At 50.7% G+C, this 22,897-nt stretch overlaps 1 protein-coding gene across 4 annotated transcripts in view; it reads left to right on the top strand.

The window, feature by feature from the left end:
• The window catches only part of Igf2bp2 (insulin like growth factor 2 mRNA binding protein 2), a 120,642-nt gene extending 99,112 nt beyond the window's left edge, over positions 1 to 21,530 (top strand). Inside the window, exons 9-17 of one of the 4 annotated variants that reach the window (XM_076548609.1) lie at positions 41 to 176; positions 2,500 to 2,628; positions 8,502 to 8,570; positions 10,088 to 10,204; positions 15,097 to 15,171; positions 16,534 to 16,665; positions 18,232 to 18,345; positions 19,696 to 19,784; positions 20,721 to 21,530. In XM_076548609.1, coding sequence (XP_076404724.1) covers positions 41 to 176; positions 2,500 to 2,628; positions 8,502 to 8,570; positions 10,088 to 10,204; positions 15,097 to 15,171; positions 16,534 to 16,665; positions 18,232 to 18,345; positions 19,696 to 19,784; positions 20,721 to 20,769 — 910 coding nt within the window. In that variant the 3' untranslated portion in view covers positions 20,770 to 21,530. Of the gene's footprint in view, positions 1 to 40; positions 177 to 2,499; positions 2,629 to 8,501; positions 8,571 to 10,087; positions 10,205 to 15,096; positions 15,172 to 16,533; positions 16,666 to 18,231; positions 18,346 to 19,695; positions 20,614 to 20,720 lie in introns of those variants that run through there. The other 3 variants (XM_076548607.1, XM_076548608.1, XM_076548610.1) reach the window with 3 other exon arrangements.
• The last annotated feature ends 1,367 nt before the right edge of the window (positions 21,531 to 22,897 follow it).

Genomic DNA, 22,897 nt, shown 5'->3' with positions numbered 1-22,897 from the left:
TCTGGAATTTTATTCTTCCCATCTTTTCCTCATTGGCCAGCTTGCAGGATTTGAGCATCTATAACCCTGAGAGAACCATCACGGTGAAGGGCGCCATTGATGCATGCGCCAATGCTGAGATAGAGATCATGAAGAAGCTGCGAGAGGCCTTCGAAAACGATATGCTGGCCGTTAATGTAAGTGCCCAGCCCTTCCTTCGCTTGGCTTTCCGACAGCTAAGGCAGGACCCGAGCTCTGTAAGGATAGCTGTCCTTCAGCTGAGGAGGAGGTGCCTTAGGGCAGATGGGAAGAGCGTCCGACTTCCTAGGATTAAAGATGTCTTTAATCTGGTAAACACAGATGAGCATGAGCCAGTAAAATCTTACCTTCCAGACCGCAAAGTGGGGTGATGCTCATGATCACATATATTGGAACAGGAAGGTTTCAAAGCTGGGCTACACACACACACACACAAACACACACACACACACACACACACACAGTAATGTGGGTCAACAGGGCTGGATGCTGTGATATGAGAATAAAAATTACGGGTCCAGGAAAGTGGGTTCCCCTGTTTTCTAAACTTTGTGTAATATTGTGTCCTCTCTTTCTTTAAAATCCCAAGTATATACTTTAGCCAGGCCTGGTGACACACACCTTTAATCTCAGAACTGGAGAGACAGAGGCAGGTAGATGTCTGTAAGTTCGAGGCCAGCGTGGTCTACATAATGAGTTCTAAGCCAGCTGGGGGTGCATAGTGAAACCCTATCTCCTTTATATATTTAAAAGACTGGGCTGGAGGTTTACCTCTGTGGTAATATGTGTGTAGCATAGGTAAGGCCTGGAGTTAATTATTCAGGGTTAAAACAGATGGCGTCATAGGGTAGAGAGACCATGTCTAGTCTGGGCTGTTTGGGGGGAAAGTCTATCTGAAGCAGGCATTTCTGAGTGGCTGGTGGGAGGAAGGCAGGGGCTAACTCCTGATTGGCATCTCTTGCTTGCTGGTTGGCGCTTGTAGTTGGCCTAGTAAATGCTGTCACCCACTTGAGCGCTCTCTAGCACATTCTTCCTGTTCCTTAATTCTCGCCTTATTAATTGTTTAAAATTGTTTCCCCGTCAGCAAAGTCCAGGCTCATCTCAGAAGAGTGAAATCTTTCATTTTTCACTATCATCTTCTGAGACTGGAAAGGGTCCTCTGACCAGCCGTCATGGGCCACAGTTCAGCCCCCACAGTTATCAACCTCACTGACCTCTAGGCTCCATTGGACCCTTCCTCTTCTTCCCATGCCCCACACTCACATCTCACAGAGGAGTAAACACTGACCTGGCGGCGATCTGTGTTGCCGCCCCGCCTCCCTCAGCAACGCTGCACGGTTCTTCCCCGGGTCAGCGTCCCATCCCCCACCTCTGGAACCCCCCCCCCCCCCCCATGACTGCCTACCACACAGTAATTGTGGGCCAGGATGGGCAGAGGCAGAGCATCCTGAGTGAGCAGCGTGGTGGCATTTTCTTCTGGCCGTCTCATTCTCCTGGGGACTCTGTCTTTGCTAAACATCTCTGTCCGTGAACACCTGGATGTGCTCAGAAGGGGTGTAGGTGCCCTACACATCACCATTTCAGCACATGTCCCTTAGACACCTGTGCCAAGTCCATGCTCTCTCTGTGAGAGAAATCACACAATCACCAGCTCTTAACATACAGCGTGAGGTGATGGTGAAGGATCCAGGCTTGCTGTTCTCCATTTTTACAAAAAGGGACATTTTTCTAGAGTGACTTGACCCACAGAGAAGGATTGAGGCAGGCTGGGCACAGGCCAGCACAGGGACTGCATTTCTCTGCCTCCAGCCCTGGTGAGGATGCTAGGTAGAAATGTGAAATAAGGAAGGAGATCTTGAAGGTTCTGACCCGTCCTTGGGTGGTTAGAAAACACTGGTGTTTGTTCTCATCCAGCAAATGTTAATATGGAGTACTGTGTGTCAGATATTGAATACAGCTCTAAATAACATGGCCACTGACCCCGGGAAGTGAGGCAGAAGTGAGCCACTGAGCCCGTGATTCTGTCTTGTATCTTTGAGGGAATAGGAGTGTTAGGAGAGCCTAGAAAAGGCCATGTCAACTGGGAGGGGGTCGGGGAGACACCTGGACAGGGGAGCAGGAAGGACCAATGATAGGGCACCGGAGTCCAGAGGTGAAAGGGCGCAGGGTGTGGAGGGAGCAGGAATGGTGGGTAGCAGCCGGGGCTCAGCAGGAAAGCAGCTGGTGAAGGCGTGGCTGACCACAGTCAGATGCGTAGCTACACCCAAGGGGGACGGGGAAGCTTTGAGGGAATGTCAGAGTTAGGTTGAGAGGGTGAGGTTTGTTGTCCACGCCCAGTACAAGGTGAGGAAGTCCAGGTACCGGGGCGGGACAGACAGGGAAACACTGGTGCTGTGCAGACAGGAGGTGGGGAGTGGCCACGGCCGGCCTGGCCTCTCTGGGCTTCTCTCCCTCATCTTTTTTCTTCGTTTCTGTCCCCAGCAACAAGCCAATCTAATCCCAGGGTTGAACCTCAGTGCACTTGGCATCTTTTCAACAGGACTGTCCGTGCTTCCTCCACCAGCAGGGCCCCGTGGGGTCCCCCCCAGTGCCCCCTACCACCCCTTCGCTGTAAGTAGCTCGGTGTCCTGAGGCTCCCCCAGGCTGGGCTCCTCCAGGCAGCTCAGCTACTCGGCCATGTTGAGTAAGGGCAAAAGTGGTTATTTGCATTCTGTCTCCGTGGGTGATTATTATTCGAGTGAAAGCTTTTCCAGTGGGAGATTGACACCGATCCAAGCTCTGAACGTGTGCTCTCAAACATGGTAAGTGTCCTGCCACAGAGAACAAGAGCCGCTCGCTTCCCGATGCTTTCACTCGAGGTCCGTTTTATAAAAATAAAAGTTGTTGGTCTGGCAGTGGTGGTGCACACCTTTAATCCCAGCCCTCGGCAGGCAGAGAGGCAGTTCAAGGCCAGCCTGGTCTACAGAGCAAGTTCCGGGACAGCCAGAACTACACAGAGAAACCCCGTGGCTGTTTCAGACAACATTCATGAGTGTCCCTTGTTTAATACAGATGACACCTGGATTATTCTTGAGTAGATACACATTCCCACCTTTGTCCATAATTCAGACATACTTTATTGAAAGGAAGTTTTAAAAGGAAAAGGCCCCAGTGTCTGAGTCTAAACAGCACACTGCCTGATATTTAGTAGGTTATCAGTCAGTGTGGTTTGACTCATAACTCTCAGAAGAAACGTGAATGGTATGTTTCCCGCTTGTTGCCCTCATTCACAATCATCATTCAGGATTAGTACATGACCAAGTGGGGCCTGAAGACACCGGACACCAGACACGGGACAGCTGCCCTCCCCCGCTTTTTCTTCTCTAAACACATGGCTTGTTTTGTGTATAAACTGTCTCAGTGGGGAGAATCAGGTGGGTGAGCCAGTTCTGTTCTGCTCCCTGGTGTAGTGGGCGTGGCTAGTGGCTCCTGGGGAGGGGCCCCCTTGCGTTCACTCAAAACCGGCACGAGCTGGCACCAGGCCCAGCACCTTCCATCCGGCAGAAGCTTTTCTGAGGTGTTGGGAGTCACCGCATACCATCTCTTCGGTTCTGTCCAATTTCCCTTAAAGGAAAGGAAGGAGCCACCACTGGGCTGTGTAATGGAGGGGTCGTGGCAGACACACACGGGGGCGGCGGATGGGGAGTTCACATCCTTTACCTTTGCTGTGAGACGTAATCTCCGAATAAGTGCCGTTAGAAGCCACCGAAGACGGCTCACTTCCTGGGACGGGCTGAATAAGGAGCCTTAGAGTCTGTCTGAAAGCTAAAGCCCCTGATAACTGGAATTACAGTAGGAAATGATGTATGCAATTTAACCGTCACAGCATTCTCTTAGACCAAATTGGTGCTGGATTTTTAAGCATAAAGATAATGTTTTCTTAATCCTTGAATGGTGGCTCCTGCCTCTAATCGTAGCACCTGAGAGCCTGAGGGGGTAGGATTCCAGAGGTTTCAGGCAGTCTGGGCTACGTAGGTAGACCCTGTCTCAAGAAAATGAAACAAATAAATAAAAACTGAATATGTGATTTTTTTTGGGGGGGGGGCGCGTGGCCTTTAATGCCATGCTAAGGAAAAAGCCTCTTCATTCAAGACTGTAAAAATGTTTTCCTTACACTAATTTTTAGTTGCTGGTTTTGCTGGGGGTTGTTCATAACTATTTTACAGGGGATTTATCTTGATCTAACTTTATTATTTTTCCAAGTGAAGAGCCAGTTTCCCAAAGTAATTTATTGAGTTATCTGCTGTTTTATCAGTCAACTGGAAATCCAGCTCTGCCTTTGTTTTGCTTGTGATTCTTTGAGACAGGGTCTCAGGTAGCCCAAGCTGGTCTCACTAACTGTGGCTTCGAGCCGCTGATCTCCTGTCCCACCCCACCCCCGCAAGGGTGAATGCACCACCTTGCCCAGTTCCAGCTGTCCCCCAGCCTACCTCATCGAATTCCTGCACCTCATCCCATTCCGTTCAACTGTGTCTACACGGGAGTCACTACACTTTTATACTGTCTGGCGGTTTCAGCAGAAAGCTGGCTTGTGTTTTTGTGGTTTTTTTCCCACAAAGAATGGACTGGAAAGCTGGCGGCTTTTACTATTTGACAAAATGAAAGAAAATATACTGAGTTTTGTTGTTGTTGTTGCTTTTAGATAGGATAAATTCTACTCATGAAACATCTTGATCTGGCAACTTTTGTTTAGAAAAAGATGACTTTTTTTCCATTTCTTTTCAAAGTTTTTGGCCTTTTTGGTTAGTTTGTAATTTCTATGAAGTGTCCATTTCAGTTGTTGGGTTGAGAGTCGGTGGAGGGATGCTTGCCTGTCACATGCAGGGCCCTGGGTTTGCTCTCCAGCGTGAGGGGAGAATCCATTTTGTCTCTATTTTAGAAACAACAACGCCATGAGGCTGTGCATAACAGATTGTTTCCATTTTTTAATATCTGACCTTGTGGTCATTTGCTTCTTGATTCCTAATAGTGTATGTGTATATATATATAAATCTCTCTCCCGCCCATGATGCCTCGTGGCAGATGGCAAGGGGGGCGGCTCTCCCATGCTCACAACTCCGGGGCTGGCTCACCCACGCCCCTGCCAACGGGACTGGTGCGGCCTGAGCTCTTAACCACTCTTCAGTGAGGTCAGGTAGAGCCTCGGGAGAACATTATCAACAAACCTCCCCATGGTCTCATTAATATATCCTCTCGAGTTAACTTAAATACATGAAAGTACAATGAAATCTCATTGGGCATGTATAAAGAATCAGTGTTGGGGGTGGGGTGGGGTGGGGTAGGAGAGGTGGCTCAGTGGTTAAGAGCACTGGCTGCTCTTCCAAAGGACCTAGGTTCAATCCCCAGCACCCTCACGGCAGCTCACAACCGTCTGTAACTCCAGTTCCAGGGGATCTGACACCCTTACACTAATGCACATAAAATAAAATTGAGAGGGGGGGGAGGGCAGCGAGGCCAGTCAACAGACACAGTGATCAAGTTCTGAAAGAAAGCAAGATCCCAGAGAATGCAGGAGACAGCCACAATGAGCAGGAAACCCTTATCACCTGTAGATTTAACAAAAGTCCCTAGCAGGAGACTGGGCCCAATTGGTAAGTACTTGTGAAAGGCAAAGAAGCCCAGGGCCTGGTGCCTGCAGGAGCCAGGTGTGAGGCCCAGGGCTGGGTGCTGGGCACCGCAGGAGCCAGGTGTGTGGAGTCACGTGTCACCAGAGCACAGAGGGGTGAGGCAGCAAAGCAGAGGTTCATCCTCGGCTACACAGGGAGTTTGAGGCTAGCCCGGAATACAGGGAACTGTCACCATCAAATACATAAGCCAGTAGAAAATGGAAAAGTGAAAGTCTGCAACTCTTATTAAGAAAATTAGAGCGAGCCACGCAGTGGTGGCACACGCCTTTAATTCCCACACTTGGGAGGCAGAGGCAGATGAATTTCTGTGAGTTCGAGGCCAGCCTGGTCTACAGAGTGAGTTTCAGGTCAGCCAGGGCTACAAAGAGAAATCCTGTCTTGATAAAACCATTTAAAAAAAAAGAATATGCCCGGCAGTGGTGGCACACACCTTTAATCCCAGCACTCGGGAGGCAGAGCCAGGCGGATCTCTGTGAGTTTGAGGCCAGCCTGGTCTACAGAGTGAGATCCAGAAATAGCGCAGTTACACAGAGAAACCCTGTCTCAAGAAACCAATATATATATATATATCACCAGAGGAAACAATTTATCACTTTCTATTGGATACCGTCACCGCCACCTTAGCAAGGGGAGATGGGAAGAGAAAGGACACAGACACCGACTTCATTGTAGATAAATACTCATTCGTACTTGAAACAGTCCACACTCTTTGGCTCACAGATGTTCTTGAGGTCAGTCCACATCTGGACCAGGTCTACAAGGCATGATCTCAACCCCCTGCCTTCTCCTTATGCCCTTCCAAATGCCTTTGTATTTGCCATGCTAGCCTTCTGTCTAAATTTCAAAGAGGCCAACCTATCCTGGCCTGACCTAGGAACCCCGCTGTTCCACATACTTCTTGCCGAGGGCCATGTGTGATCTTGGGCTTGGAGTCTCCAGGCCCAGCCGGAGGGGCTGCTCGTTCATTCCGTCTTTGTGGTCAATGTCTGAAGACTTCTCTGAAGTTCTTTTCTGCATTTGTCTCCCACATAGACCATAAGTCCTTTGTGTCCCTGTCTCCTAAAATAAGGTCTCCCACATGGGTGCTCAAAAGCTTGTGAGTGAGTGAGTGGATGGTCAAACACAATCTGATATAGGCATTTGAGTTTGTGGGTGGACTCAGAAAGCTTTGAAAAAATGGTCCACTTTGTAAAAGAGCTAGAGATTCACACTCGATTAGGTCCGAGTCTCAGCTAGAAATGACTTCCTGGTTGCTGAGAAAGAATTCTGTCCTTCTAGCAATCCTGTGGCTCTGACTTATGGATAAAAGGAGTCTGTCCTCATCACCCTTTTATAGCTTATTTAAAAATCTCTTCGTTGTCCCAGGATGGTTCTGATTTGGGCCGTGTTCATGTTAGGACCCTGAGGACTTGGAATACAAGCTGTGCTCTAGATCTGTTCTTGGCCTTGCATTGGTGTTAGAATCACAATTTACAGGAATCACTTTTGCTATGAGAACTGAAGGAATAATGCTTCTGGCCAGAGGCAGGCAGAGGCCCTATCTCCCTTGGTTTAGAGCCTTGAGCGAAAAAGCTACAGGAATCATCTCCCCTGTGCCTACTAGCCGCACCCCAGAACAGGAGCCTGCACAGATAAAGGACCTGGAGTCCCTGTGCTTCCCAGAGAGTTTTCAAAAAGATGCAGCTTCCTCTTGGCCCACCTTCAAAACGCGAGGCTTTCCTGGGATCCCAGTCTGGTGATGCCCTCTTGTGGGCAGAGACATCACTGCAGTCTCTTCAGTTCAACCAGAGCAAGAGCCCTGATGCTGCCCACAGCTGTGGCCCTTCCCTAGAACCTGGGAAGCACTCATCTTTTCTTTCCGAGCTCAAAAGAACAGTTGGTTTTGTTGGTAAGAAATCACAGGTGGATCTTAATCTGGAGCTGAGTCTAGCTGGAGATGCAGACGGTGGAAGACACACACATCACCCTGAAATGTGTTCGGGGCCTCAGCTGTCCTCGGGCTCCAAGCTTCACCCACATGGCCCTCTGTCGGGCAGGGCTGCGTGCCTTGGTGCTCCGCACCTGCCACCGTCTTGCTGGGGGTAACAGTGATAGCACTGTTTACATGACCTTATGTAAAACATAATTAACACAGCTTTGCTCACTTAGTAAGTGTCCTACCCAGAAGACTATGAACTCGGGTATGTTATCACTATGCGGGTTAAGAACTTATAAATAGATGTAGAATATCATTGTCCCTGCTATACTGCAGGTATTCAATTAAAAAGTAGCTACTGCTTCAACTGTGATTTTTTCATAGCCAGCTCTGCGTCGTGAGTCCACATCTGCCCTCCTGATTCTCCTCTCCACATCTGCACACGATGTCTTTGTCTGTCTGCTCCCTCTCTCTTACTGACACTCTCAGTTTCTCCACACTGAGCTTCTGTTCCTCTGGGAATCTCTGATGCAGCTAACTGCTCCGTCCTCCCAAGATCACATTTGCTTGTTCTGAATAACTCTTGGCTTTTGTCCCCAGGATTCTCTGTGCTTGTAATGCACAACTTGTCGTTCCCCCATGGAACAGGAGCCACGAGCCCTGTCCTCACTGAAAGGCGGGTCTGAGCAGTGGGACTGGGCTGAATGCCTAGAGAGCAAGGCTCATCTTAGAAGCTGCGGCCGGCCCGGGGCCTGATGCAGCCAGGTGACACCTTGTCAAGGGTTCAGGGATTAGAGACACAAAGGCACAAGTTTGTGGATGGGACGGTGGTGTTGGTTACAGAGCACATGTGCCGCCTGGAAACGGACACCTGACTCACTGAACGTCTCATTAATATGCAGACCCACTCCGGATACTTCTCCAGTCTGTACCCTCATCACCATTTCGGCCCATTCCCGCATCATCACTCCGTAAGTGCCCCTCAAACCTGCCCCGGCCACCATCCTTCCTGCTCCACAGCTGCCCCACATGGCCCCGGTGAACAGGCCAGTGACTGGTTACAGTGTGACTGGTCACTGTGGCTCTAGGCTGTCCCAGAAGGATATGGCTCAGAGTGTAAGCACCAAGCCACCCTGCTTCTCACTCAGTGTTGGGGAGCCTCCTCGACTGTGTGGCCTCTTAGATGACCCTGGGAGTGGGAGGTGAAAGGATTGAGTTTGTGGTCAGCCTGGGCTGTGTAGTGAGTTTCCTGCCAGCCTAAGCTACACACAGGGTAAAATCCTTCCTTAAAGAACCAAAGACTTAGAGCTGTGGCTCAGTCATTAAGGGTGCACACTGCTCTTCAGGGGACTGGAGATGCCAGCACCCACATCAGGTGATTCACGGTTACGTGTAACTCCAGGGGATCCAGTGTCTCTAGCTCTTGTAGGCACCTGCACTTACGTACACACACACACACACACACACACACACACACACACACACACACACACACACACACACACACACTTTTTAAAATATATTAAAAACACAAAGAAAACCAGTTAGCAAATATTAATAAGCTAAAGAAAAGTTTCCAGTAGGCAAGGGATGTGGCGCAGTTGGCACAGTACTTGCCATACAAACCTGCAGACCTGGGTTCAAATCCTCAGCACCCACATAAAAGTCAGGTGTGGTGGTGCTCCTAGTGCTGAGGAAGTAGTGATGGGACCCCTGGATCTCACTGGCCAGGTCCCATAAGATTCTCGGTGTCAAAGCTAAGGGAGGGAGTGAGTGAGGAAGACGGCAGCATCAACCTCGGGCCTCCAATGTGTGCGTGTGCCCATGAACGTGTGCATAGGCACACACCACACCACACCTTTTTTTTCCTTGTCGGTGTTCTTTAATCAAAGTCTGACCCTGAAGACACAGCACTCCCACAAGAACCATTGGCAGCCTGACCTAAGAGCCGCTCTTTCCTCGGGGGTTTCCAGGGACAAGTGGCTTGCCCATCCCTGGTACTCGCCATGGGGCCTGGGCACAGAGTGAGCCGCCTTGTGAAATGGTATTTCTAGTTATGGAGGGACTGGACAGCTGTCCCTCTGTCTGTGGGCAGGTGTGTTTGGCTGGCCAGGACAACTTTCAGAAAATGTCTCCTCCCACCGTGGGTTCCAGGGATCAGACCATCAGGCTTGCGTGACAAGCACTTTTTAATCCACTGAGCCCCCACAACCATTCTGGTCTCGGATGAAGGCACAGGAAACATACATATCAAATCTGTGCATATCAGAGAACCCAGGCTGCCTGTGCCCAGCAAACAGACCCAGAGGGGATTGTAGGCTCATGCAATCCCGCTTGGGTTCATGTAGAGAGCACCAGGTCACACAAAGATCCACCATGCCGTGTTGGCCATCTCCCTGGGTAGTGAGGCCTTCCCATACTCTTACGGTACTTGGCTGGGCTGTGAGGTGCCCAGTGAGCCTGACAGTTCGCACGTGTTCTTTTCTAGTACCCAGAGCAGGAGACTGTGAATCTCTTCATCCCAACCCAGGCTGTGGGTGCTATCATCGGGAAAAAGGGGGTGCACATCAAACAGCTGGCTCGATTTGCTGGTGCCTCTATCAAGGTAAGATCATTGCTGCCAGCTGCCTGTCCCCTTGGTCTCCTCTGGTCAGTGCCAGACAGTTCTTACACCACCTAGAGACAGAATCTGCAGAATGTATTTCCAGGACCCTTCCTGTCTGCTCCCATTCTTCTTCATAGTCCTTTCCAGTTCCACCAAACAACTACGTTAGAAGAAAGATACTAGTACTGACCAAACCGGGTCCTCTGAGGATTGGCATTGTCCCCTCTTCTCAAGAGGATAAAAGAAGGCTGAAGATCCCCCCCACCCCCCAGCTGAGGGGATGTGCTCGAGTGGAAGGAGCATTTGTGCTAGCACTCAGCACACCGGTGCGTCATTAGTCTGTAGCTAGAGTTTTCCTGCCTTGCCCACAGTCAGGACAAATCTTTGTCACCCGCCAGTCCCACAGCCTCTCAGACCCAACCAAGTAAACACAGGGACTTATATTGCTTACAAACTGTATGGCCGTGACAGGCTTCTTGCCAACTGTTCTTATAGCTTAAATTAATCCATTTCCATAAATCGATACCTTGCCATGTGGCTCGTGGCTTACTGGCATCTTCACATGCCACACAGCTGGCAGTGTCTCCCTCTGCCTTCCTATTCTTTGTTTTCTCCTCTCTGTTAGTCCTGCCTATACTTCCTGCCTAGCCACGGCCAATCAGGTTTTATTTATTGACCAATCAGAGCAATTTGGCATACAGACCATCCCACAGCATTAGTCTATGCTTCAAGGACTTACAGACTATGAGAAAACAAATTGAATGAAGAACTTTCTGGAAGGTGCTGATAAAATCATGGGCAGACAAGAGCTGATGGCATTACCTGTTAGGAGGCCAGGACTGAGCAGAAGGCTAGGGACGTCCTCTTGGCTTGAAAATTGGTGTGTGCAGATGCGGCTGCCGTTAGCCCCAGATTCTGCCTCTCTCGGTTGTCAAGGATTGTTTGGTGTGGGCCTGCTTCAAGCCCGTCTGTCAGCTCTGCTAAGATGCTAAACACTGCCAGGAACACTTCCCACTGCTGTGGAAGACAATTGGCTACCATGAGACAACCCCGAATTATGAAACTGAGTCTCATGACTTGGAGAGAAAGAATACTTACACTTTCTCCCTAAGAGCTGGAGTTTCTCCTGCAGCAAGTATGACAGAGAAAATAATAAACAAACAGGAAAACCCAGAATATTCTGAATTGTGCAGAATGAGGACTGCAGTGCCGTTGGCAAAGAACTGCACCTTGCTGCACCCTCAGCCTGCATCTGTCTGCTTGCAGTCAGAGACTCGTACTCACACAGGGTGAAGCCTAGACCGGGCGGCTGTGATGCGGACATGCGGTCCTCTATGTCCAGTGGCCTGACACAGGCAGCTTCCTGGCCTAGACAGTGGAGAAAGTAGGGATGAGAACAGGCTGGCTGCATCCAGGAGATCTTTGCTGGTGCTCAGTGCTGTAGTCTGAGATGCTGAAAACCCACAGTGAGACAATTTGGACCAAAGAGCTTTGAGGGGTTCCTTCATCCAAGCCCCACTTCACTGGAAGAAGTGAGACAATAGGAACTGAGCAAGGAACCTAAGTGGGCAGCCTAGGCTCTTAGATATAAATTCCATTGACCTCTAGGATCCTGACCATCTGCTATTGCTGACCACAGCAATAACTTCCCCATTTGCTAATGCTTATGAGAAGTGGAGCCAGGAGGTCTGACTATCTACCCAGGCCACAAAACTACAGAGTGTGACAGCCGAGACTTGCCCAGATTGTCCTGTTTCTGCTCCACGGCCTCCTCCTCCTGTAGCAACCTTACTGATCTTCAGAGTCATTCCCAGTTAGCGCCTTCAGGGAAACGAAGAGCGAGGGAGTTCAGACGCAGGTCTGATCAGTCCTGTAGGCATCGCTCCACAGCATTCTCAGGACTCTGTGCCAATGGTGAATCTTGAAGTAGACAGGGCTTCCTGCCACCTGTCTCAGGGCCAGCCTGCCCCAGTCTCCATCCCCTGAACATGCTGCGGCTACCACCAAGCAATAACTGCCCACCATGGAGGGTGGTCCTCGGGAGCTTGCTTACTGGTTACCTATGTCTTTCATTTGTCCTCATGCCACAGAGTAAGTAAGCAAGGCCAGAGGAGTCTCCAGAGGTCTCGATGAAGGGTCCTCCTTTCTAGATCAGTGAAGGTGACACCATGCAGTGGATGAGTGTTCCCAAGGAAGCTGGGACACAGCACTGGACCCTGAAGTCCCAGGGTAGACCCTGGCTTAGAGCCTAGATGGGGTGAAAACAGAATCAGACCTCTGAGTGAAGGTCTCTGAGCTTTGGAGACAGTATACCACAGAGCAGAGTGAATGGCACCTCCCTGACCCTGGGTTCCCTCTGCCTGAGCGGCCCTGTAATGGACGATGTTCCACCTATCTTTTGTTTGCTTGCCTGCGACTTGGTCTCATAGCCTAGGCTAACCGCCAGCTTACCTTGGCGCCTGTGATGACCTTGAAGTCCTGATTCTCCTGCTTCCACCTCCTGAGTGTGCTCTGCTCTGCTGTCACTGTGCTTGGCTGGGCCAGTGCTCTAGAGAAGCTGAGTTGAGAATTGTGTCAGGCGTTGCACGATGCATTGTGTGCTCACCTGTGGCTCCTGGCTCCTCACCGCTATGTTCCTGATGTGCTTCCCATTCATTTGACTTTGAATTACGTTTCATTCTGCCTTGATTTGATGATTGAGTTTTAATTTACTTGTTTTGTTTTTGAGAGGAGAGGTGTGTGCGTGCGTGCGTGCGTGCGTGCGTGCGTGTGTTCAAGCTAACCTCTAACATCTAGTCTCGAATGACCGTCCTGTCTCAGCCTCCTCAGTAGCAGGGGCTACTGACATGAACTGCCAGGTCCAGCTCAGTTTTGTTGTCACCTTCTCCTTTTTCCTCTTCCTCTTCCTCCCCTAAAGATTTGTTTAAGGAAGTCGAGATGTGCTGGGAGAAAATGTAATAAAGACCTTGTCTTAGTCAGTGTTCTACCAATGTGCGGTTCCCTAGACGTTCCACTGTGAACCTCTGGAGGTCATTCTTATTCAAACCATCACTTTCCACTCCCTGGACCCCATAGTCTTGTAGCCATATCATAATGCAAAAACGCATTCAGTCCAGCTTCAAAAGTCCCTGTGGTGTATAATAGTCTCAACACTGTTTAAAATTCCAAAGTTCAAAGTGTCTTCTGAAATGCATGACAATCTCTTAACTATAATCCCTATAAAATCAAAATCAAAAATCAGGTGCCATACTTTCAACATACAATGTCACAGAATATACTTTATCATTCCAAAAGAGAAGAAAGAGAGCATAGTGAGGAATTAGTGAATCAAAGCAAGACTAAAAACTAAAAACCATCTGGACAGAGTCCAAACTCTGCATCTCCAGGTCTGATATCAAGCGCTCTTCAGATCTCCAACTCCTTTCAGCTCTGTTGACTGCAGCACACTGCTCTCTCTTGAGCTGGTTCCACTCCCCATGAGTAGCTTTCCTCAGCAGCTACCTCATGACTGTGGCATCTCCAACATCTTGGGGTCTCCAGTGAAATCCAGGCTTCACTTTCACAGCGTCACACAATGGCCTCTTTGGGCCCCAGCACACTGGTGTCTGTAGCTTTTCTTAGCCATGGAGGGAGAGTCCACAGCACCTGACTTGTATCCTGGACTCTAAAGCCAGAACCACATGGCTGAAGCTGCCAAGTTCTGTTTGCTGGTCCTGGAACTTGTCCCCCTCATTCAAATACATTTTCATCAGCTTTCTGTTGTTGATGGTTTTCTTCATGACTAAACTTTTCTTTAATTCCTTTTCACAAGTTGGAAGCTTAGCTGGGTGGGATCTTGCCCTGAGGTCACCACTCCCTTTATTCCATTGAGCATCAGGCTTTTCTTGAAACTTTTTATCTCCCTGAGTACGAGACTTATCTCTATTATACTCCCTGGTGTTCCTTTTCTCCTCAAAATGTACATTTTGTATTTTCCCTTTCTCAGCTTGCTCCTTTTCATTATAGATCTGCATGAGAGTGACCACTAATATCCAGACAACAGAATCAGTGCTAGTCTATCTTGAAATCTCTGCTAGTGCCATTAATCCAAAATGCTTCAATTTTGCCTCAGGCAGATTTTTTTGGGGGGTGGGGGGTGGGGACAAGAGCAAAAAGCAGCCCCCCCCCTTTTTTTTTTTTTCAGCCAAACATCGCAAGAATGGTCTCTAGGCCATTTACTAATACCCTTCCCCTCTGAACCTTCTTGAGCTGGGACTTCACAGTCCAAATTGCCTTCAACACTGGCCGTCATGCTCCTAGTGATAGTGGCTCCTTAAGCCCTGCTTAAAGCATTCAGCTGCTTTCCTAATCCAAAGTTCCAAAGTCTACATTCCACCCCCAAGCAGCGTGGTCAGGCCTGTCACTCCCTGGTGCCAACTCCTGTCACAGTACATGTTCTGTTGCTGTGAGGAGACACCATGACCACCACGGCAGCTCCTATAAAAGAAAGCATTCGGTTGGGGCTTTCTCACAGTTCAAAGGTTTAGTCCATTTTCGTCATGGCGGGAAGCAGCTAGATACCAGTTGGAGAGCATTGTGGACTAACCTTCCCTTCCCTCTGAGCCTGGGGGTTGGCAGAGCCTGTATCTCCTAGGACTTGGCTGAGGGAAGAGGCAAGTTCTGGAAGGGTGCTCACTGCAGGGACAGGCAGTAACTACTGGCCCTGGGTAGCCAGAGACCCATATTTGATACTGAGAATTACGGTCAGACTTCCTAAGACCCAGGGCAGAGGTGGCATTATGTGTGGCGCTCAGAGGCAGAGGCTGGTCATCAGCTGGTGCCGGCATGCTCTTAATGCTCTCCGGCAAGCACAGGAGCTTTGGCATCAGCACGTTCCTTTTCTCAAACCGCAGATAGCTCCGGCAGAAGGTCCAGATGTCAGTGAAAGGATGGTCATCATCACCGGGCCACCTGAAGCCCAGTTCAAGGTCAGTACCAAAGCCCATGCCGGCCCGCAGGCTCTGGGTGCTGGGCAGACGGCCCAGGGGAGTTGAGGTGCTGCTTTGCCAGCCTGGTGTCCACTTCCCCTTCTGCTGCTCACGGGTCAGACTTGTGCCTGGTTCCTCGTTTCTCCTCTGTGCTCTGTCTTCTCTCCATGGAAAGGCAGGGTGTCCGTTGGTGCCCAGTTGGCCAGTGCCTCCAGCATGTCTCTGATTGGGCGGCCGTCTTGGGCTTCTCCAGCTGAGAGCGTTAACATAGGTGCAGAGGAGAACCTTTTGTCGTGGAAGTTCTGGCAGTCTGTGAGGGAATTCTAGCAGCGTTGGGGGAGAGTTCTTTTGCGAGGAGCATGGCTCTGTGTCTGATGTCCTTCCTCGAGGAACGTTAAAACTTGCGTTTCAAGAAGTCAGAAATGTGCTTTGATTTATAAAAGTTCAGCTCTTACAATGAAAATCACAGGGGACCAGAAGCTTGGCACTGAATAAACAAAATGTGGTATGTCCACAAAAGAGAATGATTTGTCCAATGCATGCTACAGAGGAATGACCCTAGAGAAATAAGAGCATGGAGGCCATGGTTCCACGTGCATGTGTCCAGTAGCAAACCATAGAGAAAGACGTAGGCTGGTTGAGAGTGGCGGGCAGTCCTCGGGATTAAGCCCAGGGCCTCACACATAGGAGGCGGCAAGCACTCGGCCACTGAGCCACATTCCTAGTCCTCTTCTTTCAGTTTTGATTCAGGGCCTCACTAAATTGCTCAGGTTGGTCTTAACCTGCAATTCTTTTCCTCGACTGTCCAAAGGTTGGGATTATGGGCTTGTCCCATCCCTGAGATGGATCCAGAATATTCTGGATAGTGGCGATGGTCCCACAACATACTAACGACTAAGTACATGATGAGATGATGACTTGGCCAGCATGTGCAAGGCCATGAGTTTGATTCTCAGCACCACAAAAGCAGCGGCGTGTTGAGACTTAGCAGATCCTGTTGCCTCCTTCAGTAACCAGAGAACTGAGCATACAGTGGAGGGGGGTTAAGAATGCCTTAAACACATTCAGCCAATCACGTACTTACAGGCACTGGGCATATGAAAACAGGGTGCAGTCTTGGTGGCTCACGGTTGCCCTTGCCTAGACACACACGTTCCTTAGAGGAAGCAGTCACCTGCAGATCACGAGGCTCGGCAGCATGCACAGACGGTGGAGCGTGGTGGCTGAGATGGGTGGCAGAACTGAGGCGGGTGGGCAGCTGCCCCGTGCCTGGAGGGAAGCCCACACATCCCGTCCCTGGGACTCCCGAGTTCCCGCACAGCGCTGACCGAGTGGCCCGATCACCAGTCATCTTGTCCTCAGGCTCAGGGACGGATCTTTGGGAAGCTGAAGGAAGAAAACTTCTTTAACCCCAAAGAAGAGGTGAAGCTGGAAGCCCACATCCGTGTTCCCTCGTCCACAGCCGGCCGCGTGATCGGCAAAGGGGGGAAAACCGTAAGCTGGCTCCCGACTCCCTTCACCTGGATGAGTTCCCTGCCCTGGCCATGCCCGGTTCCCCTCAGACCCTCACTCGCTCCTTTGCTCGCTCTCAGCATGTCTGAGGGCCTTGGGCTGACACGCTTGGGCTCCGGCACGTGCAGGATGCATGAGGCATGGGGATTCCAAGGACAGAAAGGTCATCCGCTGGGCTCTAGCACTAAGGGCCCAGTTCCATGGTGTCAAGCCCACCCTCTTCCTGAGCACTATGCCACCCAGCCCTGTTTATATCCCAAGACAAGAAGGCCATCTCCCGTCCCACCTACCCCCACCCTCACATCCACATGTAGCAGATAGAACCCGTTGGAGACCCCTCTCTGTCTGGTTTCCAAGTTCGGAGGCTGCAGCTGCCCTGTGCTGTCTCTGGACCACAGTCTCCAGGGACCCTCTCACTCCCTACTGCACATCCCATTTTCTGGTTCTTTCTCAAGTCTGGCCATCCGCTCTAGGGGAGTTAGCTCAGCAATAGGGTGAGAAAGTGTAATTTATGTGTCCAGTCTGAAGGTCTCAGTAACACACGTCAGCTGGATTGCGGAGCTGGAGGCATAATTCAGCGATAGAGCATGCACTTAGCAAGTATGGGACCCTGGGGTCAACCTTCAGCCGCCCCCCCCCCCCCCCCCCCCGAGAAAAGAATATTGATCCCTAGACATCAATAGGTTATCTGTGGACACAAGAATTTGGCTTTCTCACTTGGTGAGGAGGTGACCGGAGCAGTTCTGGGCCTGTGATGATGAAGTGACGTTGAGTGGCAGGAACTGGGGTCGGGCAGCGCAGATTCTAGACGTGGTGAGTCATGCACAAGAGAATGTAGTTGGCTAGGATCCACAAGTGCAGTCCAAACCCCAGGTACGCACACTGACCGCTCGACAGACTTGAAGTGCTGGAGACCGAGACTGGAAGCGGTCACTGAATCCTCTCTCTCCCCAGCTGTGGGTGGCCACCCCTCTGAGCCCCTCACCCTGCCTGTGAGCTGAGCATCAATGCCAAGGGCCAGGGCAGGTAGAACCCAGCCAAACGGAGAGTGGAGGATAGAAGTGCATGGTCATCCTCGCCTATAGAGCAAGTTCAAGGCCAACCTTGGCCCAAAGGGAGCAGAGGGGGCAAAGGAAGGAAAGAAGAGGGCGGGGGGGGGGGGGGTGAGGAGAGGGAGGAGAAGGAAGTGGGTGGGTTTATTCTGAGTCAGAGGAGGCCATAGCTCCTGGCCAGCAGCCAGGGAAGCAGGTCCAGAAGTGGGCCACTGACCTGGGCTCTTACTAGAAGTCCGCACGAGTGTCTGCAGAATGGGAGCATTCAGCCTGAGAGGCAGAGCCTCGTGGAGTTAGGGCTACACCCCCATTTCTCTGTCAGTCAGCCCTTTGGAGCCAAACCTACAGGAGCTGAGGCAGGAGAAGGAAAGGGGGCGGGCGGTTAGCTTCTCCGTCCACAGCCCAAGTATCAGCTTCATGGGTGACCGGGGTGGGCGGGCTGGGGGGCCGGGTGTGTGTGTGTGTTACTCACTCACTTCCTTCTCTGCCTTTCCAGGTCAATGAGCTCCAGAACTTGACAAGCGCAGAAGTTATCGTGCCTCGTGACCAAACCCCAGATGAAAATGAGGAAGTGATCGTCAGGATCATCGGACACTTTTTCGCCAGCCAGGTACTATCCTGTGAGGGCCCTGCCTCCTGCCCAGCTCCTCCCACTAATTCACGTACTGTATTTGTGTCGAGTGGCCGTGTGCTTAAAGCCCCTCCTGACCACCACACAGCACACACGGGGGAAGCCCTCCCTGGCCCCTGACCTCGGGGACTGGAAACGGTTGGTGCAAGGCTCCTAGCATGATGCGCTGGGGTCGGGAGCTTAGCGTCGCTTGCCCTCCCAGCCTTCCTCTGAGGAGCCACATGTCCAGCCAGCCCCCAGCAGAGCAGCCAGGTGGCCACCTTTCACTGTGGAAAGTGACTACTCACAGAGGTGTTGTGACGAGGGAGGCCTTGGCGGGTTGGGCCAAGGTGCCCTGGTGGGTGAGGGAGACCGGCCATGCAGATGTGTGGAGAGGTGGAGAGTTTAATCTCAGCATCCAGACACAGATGTCCACGCGGAAAGTTTGTTATTAAAGGGGGAGAGAGAGAGCGCGAAAGAGGGAGGTGCACTCTACCTCTGGCATGAGTCAGGAGAGACAATGAAGGGGGAGTTTTTTCTTAAAGAGGACTTTACATAAGACGACATCAGGACGCTGGGCAAGAAGTCCCCAAGGGGCGGCTCAGAATACCAAGGAAAGGGACCTAGTATTCTGCCGCTCTCTTCCCGGGTCTCCCCAGAACTCCACGTCACTGCTGCCTTGCACTCACAGAAGCCAGCGCTGCAGGGACATGTGGCCCAGTGTGTGGCCTCGATGTCTTGATGCTTTTTTGCTGGGCGGGTTTTAGAAGAGGGCGGCTGTGATCCTCCTGGAGGCCAAAGAAGAAGGGCAGCTGTGAAAACGACTCCCAGCTGCTCGGTGGCCAGCTGCCTGTGACTGCTGCCTGGGCCAGTGGCAGAGTTCAGCCCGTGGGAAGCTGTGGCTCAGGGTTGGAACTCCTGTTCTTCAGGGCTTGTCAGGGCGCTAGTGTCTCCCCTTTCCTGGTCTTTCCAGTGCTTCGGAAAGGGGTGGGGAGGGGAGGGGCACACCAGAGCTCAGGTGGGCGTGGCAGGGCCCTTGGCCTCCACCCCATCACTGACCTCTCCTGCTACTCCCTGGCCATCTGCTCCCTGTGAGCTGCTAGGTACCCCCGCTCCCACCCCAGTGCACCCTCCTCTCCCCGCCCCCTCCCACCTTGCACCCGGCTGGCTTGGTGAAGGGAAGAAAACTTCTGTCCCTGGCAGCTGAGCGTGGGCAGAAGGGACCTGGGGGAAGTAAGATTGGTCCGAGCACTCAACCTTTCCCAAGTCCGGAGCCCTCTGTTTCCCTGTGGGGGCCCCAGAACTGGGATTGTCTCTTCCCTGTGCCCTCCCTCCCTCTCTCCGCTGCAGACTGCGCAACGCAAGATCAGGGAAATTGTACAGCAGGTGAAGCAGCAGGAGCAGAAATACCCTCAGGGAGTCGCCTCACAGCGCAGCAAGTGAGGCCCCCACAGGCGCCAGCAAACAAGAGATGAATGTAACCCTCCCAACCCCCCCGAGAGAGACGAGACCAAACAGCCAGCAGATCGGGAGCAAACCAAAGACCATCCTGAGGAGTGAGAAGTCTGCAGGGCAGCCAGGGCCTGCAGACCCCTGCACATCCTGGGATCCAGGAGGCCATAGGGAGGGCCCGGGTTCCCCAGAAACACCAGTTGGCCTGTGCCCAGCTTCCCCTGGCTTCTGCAGGCTTCCAGCCATCCACTGCCCATCCACTCAGATCCCTCCTCGGCTCCCAGGACGCTCTCCCTTTCAGTTGAACTAACATAGGTGACTCAAAGCAAAGCGAAATCCGCAGCCTTTTCTTTGCTGTGGAGCGTTGTCTCTGTACATGTCTGTACATACTAGAAGGGGAAAGATGTTAAGATGTGTGGCCTGTGGGTTACACAGGGTGCCTGCAGCGTTAATATATTTTAGAAATAATATATCAAATAACTCAACTAACTACAAGTTTTACTCGATTATTAATTTTGTTTTCTTTTTGAAGAGAAAGCAGGCTTTTCTAGACTTCAAAGAATAAAGTCTTGGGTGAGGTCCATTGGTAGAGAAAGGAACTTTGAGCCGCCCACACGAACTTCACTTGGAGGGAGATCTCGTCAGGAACACTTAATGGCAGTCGTGGGTCACCTGTGTCTATCAACAGAAGGGATACCGTCCCCGAGGAGGGGCCCCAGGCCCTTGTCACCTGTTTACCCCATGCACCCCTTTCTCTGCTTCACAGGTTTTAAACTGGTTTTTTTTTTTTTTTTTGCATACTGCTATATATTTCTATCTCTCTCTGTTTATCTCCCTCCCCTCCCTTCCTCTTTGCCCGCCATCCTTCTGAACCCCTTCGTCCTTTTCTGTTCCCCCCGTATCTATGCACACCCCCCCCCCAGGCAAAGCAGTGCTCTGAGTTATCACATCACACAAACGGAACAAACGTGAAACACACGAACCAGCTTCAGCTTACACTTGGTTCCTCAAGCGAACAAGAGTCGATGGCACTTGTCCCATCTCGGAAGAGGAAAGCGGGAACCCTCCAAACCAACCAGCCAACCAAACAAAGGAAAACTCCAGAAAGAAAGAATGTACTTTGTCTTTTTACATTTTGGTATACAAGCCATCAACATTTAGTAGTGAAATTATTTCTTTCTTTAAAAATTTAAAGTGCAGGAAAATAGCAATTTATACGAGGTTGTTGGCCCAGGGCATTAAATTTGCAGATTTTTTTAAAATGAGAAAAACACACAAATAAAGCTACCTCAGGTGTTTTTTACCTCAGCACCTTGCTCTTGTGTTTCCCTTAGAGATTTTGTAAAACTGATAGTTGGAGCATTTTTTATTTTTTTAATAAAAATGAGTTGAAAAAAAAAAAAGATTTCAACTGCCAGCCTGGAGCAGGCGGCAGCCCAAGTGTGCAGCGACTGTTCAGACTTGTCTTCCGCTAGCCAAGAGCCTGCGTGGCCTTCTGTGGACAAATCTAAAAATGTTTATTTTTAAAAAACGACAAAGAAAAACAGATGATATTGGAGCCGTCCTGAATTTCAATAGGGTACGTGCCATGAGGGCTTTTGCGCTGAAGGATGACCACGTCCTGGTTATGTGAAGAAGCCAAGACACCACCAGACTGCAATGCCGATTTCCTCTACTGCAAACAGTGTTCTGTGACAAAAAAAAGAAAAAAAAATATATCCAAGTTAACAAGATCCTGGCGTCCTGGTGTCTTATTTGCTGAGCCTTGTGTCCCCCGGGGGTGTCAGCTGGAGGCCTAGGGGGACAGTAGTTGGACAGTCGGACCCGGGCAGCTCCTTGTCCACCTGGTTCTTGGGAGGGACCCAGCTCCGTGAGTCAGTGTGCAGCGGGCACAGCAGTCTCGCCTGGGGGCTTGTGGGAAGTGCGCCTCTGCTGGGTCCCCGTGGGATGGCAGTTTGTGCGGATCTGTAGAACTACATGCCCGGGCAGGACATGTCAGGCAACTCAGGACAGAGGCTCTCCCTTCCTCTAGAGCAGCGGTTCTCACCTTCCTAATGCTGACCCTTTAATGCAGTTCTTCATGTTGTGGTAACGCACAACCATAAAATTATCTCATCGCCACTTCCTAACTGTAATCTTGCTACTGTTATGAATCATAATGTAAATATCTGTCTTCCAGTGGTCTTAGGTGACCCCTGTGAAAGGGTCTTTCAACAACCCCCAGGGGTTGCGACCCATAGGTTGAGAACTGCTGAGTTGGCCACCTGTCTCCTAATTGTCCCTCTTTAAATATCAGTACAGATGGAAGCTTAGAAATATGTAAAACGGGCATGGTGATGCACACCTTTAACCCTTTAATATAGCTACAGGTTCTGAATTTTTTCCTGGTAAAATTTCTAATGGGCTATAATCCCCCAAAAAAGTTGTGAAACAAAAATTCAGAAGCAAAAATCAACCCAGTTTTAGGTCTCTTTGTTTGGTTCCAGAAGGAAATCTTTTTTTTCCCTCCATTTTTTTAATTAAGAATTTTTTTTTCATTTTACACACCAATCAGATCCCCGCTCTTCCCCCTCCCATTCCCCCAGCCTTCACCCCCAACTAACCCCCCACTCCCCCCACAAGAAGGCAAGGCCTCCCAGGGGGAGGCACATCCAGTAGAGGCAAGTCCTAGCCCTTCCCCCTGCCTCAAGGCTACACGTGGTGTCCCATCATAGCCAGAAGGAAATCTTAAGAAGGCTATGCATCAAGGTTAATTAAATTAACAAATTAAGGCGTACAGATTATGAAAGGTTATACGGCACTAGATCAGCGCTGGTTACAGCGGCGGTGCTGGTTTGGTGGATGGTGGAAGAATCACGGGTGGAAGAATCATGAGCCATGGTTACCAGAGTTAGAATGGGCTTTATTAGAAGAGGGGATAGGACAGGAGAATCCAGGCCTGGCAGAGAGGAAACAGAAGGAGAGGGGTGCACAGAGACAGAGCAGAGACAGAGACCAAGAGCAGAGAGGGTGTGTGTGTTTGTGTGTGTGTGTGTGTGTGTGTGTGTGTGTGTGTGTGTGTGTGTGTGTGTGAGAGAGAGAGAGAGAGAGAGAGAGAGAG

Source organism: Peromyscus maniculatus, chromosome 12 (assembly GCF_049852395.1).
Source record: "Peromyscus maniculatus bairdii isolate BWxNUB_F1_BW_parent chromosome 12, HU_Pman_BW_mat_3.1, whole genome shotgun sequence".
NCBI classification, from domain to species: domain Eukaryota; kingdom Metazoa; phylum Chordata; class Mammalia; order Rodentia; family Cricetidae; genus Peromyscus; species Peromyscus maniculatus.
Note: the sequence above shows the minus strand (reverse complement) of the source record. Positions and strands in the feature narration are given on the sequence as shown.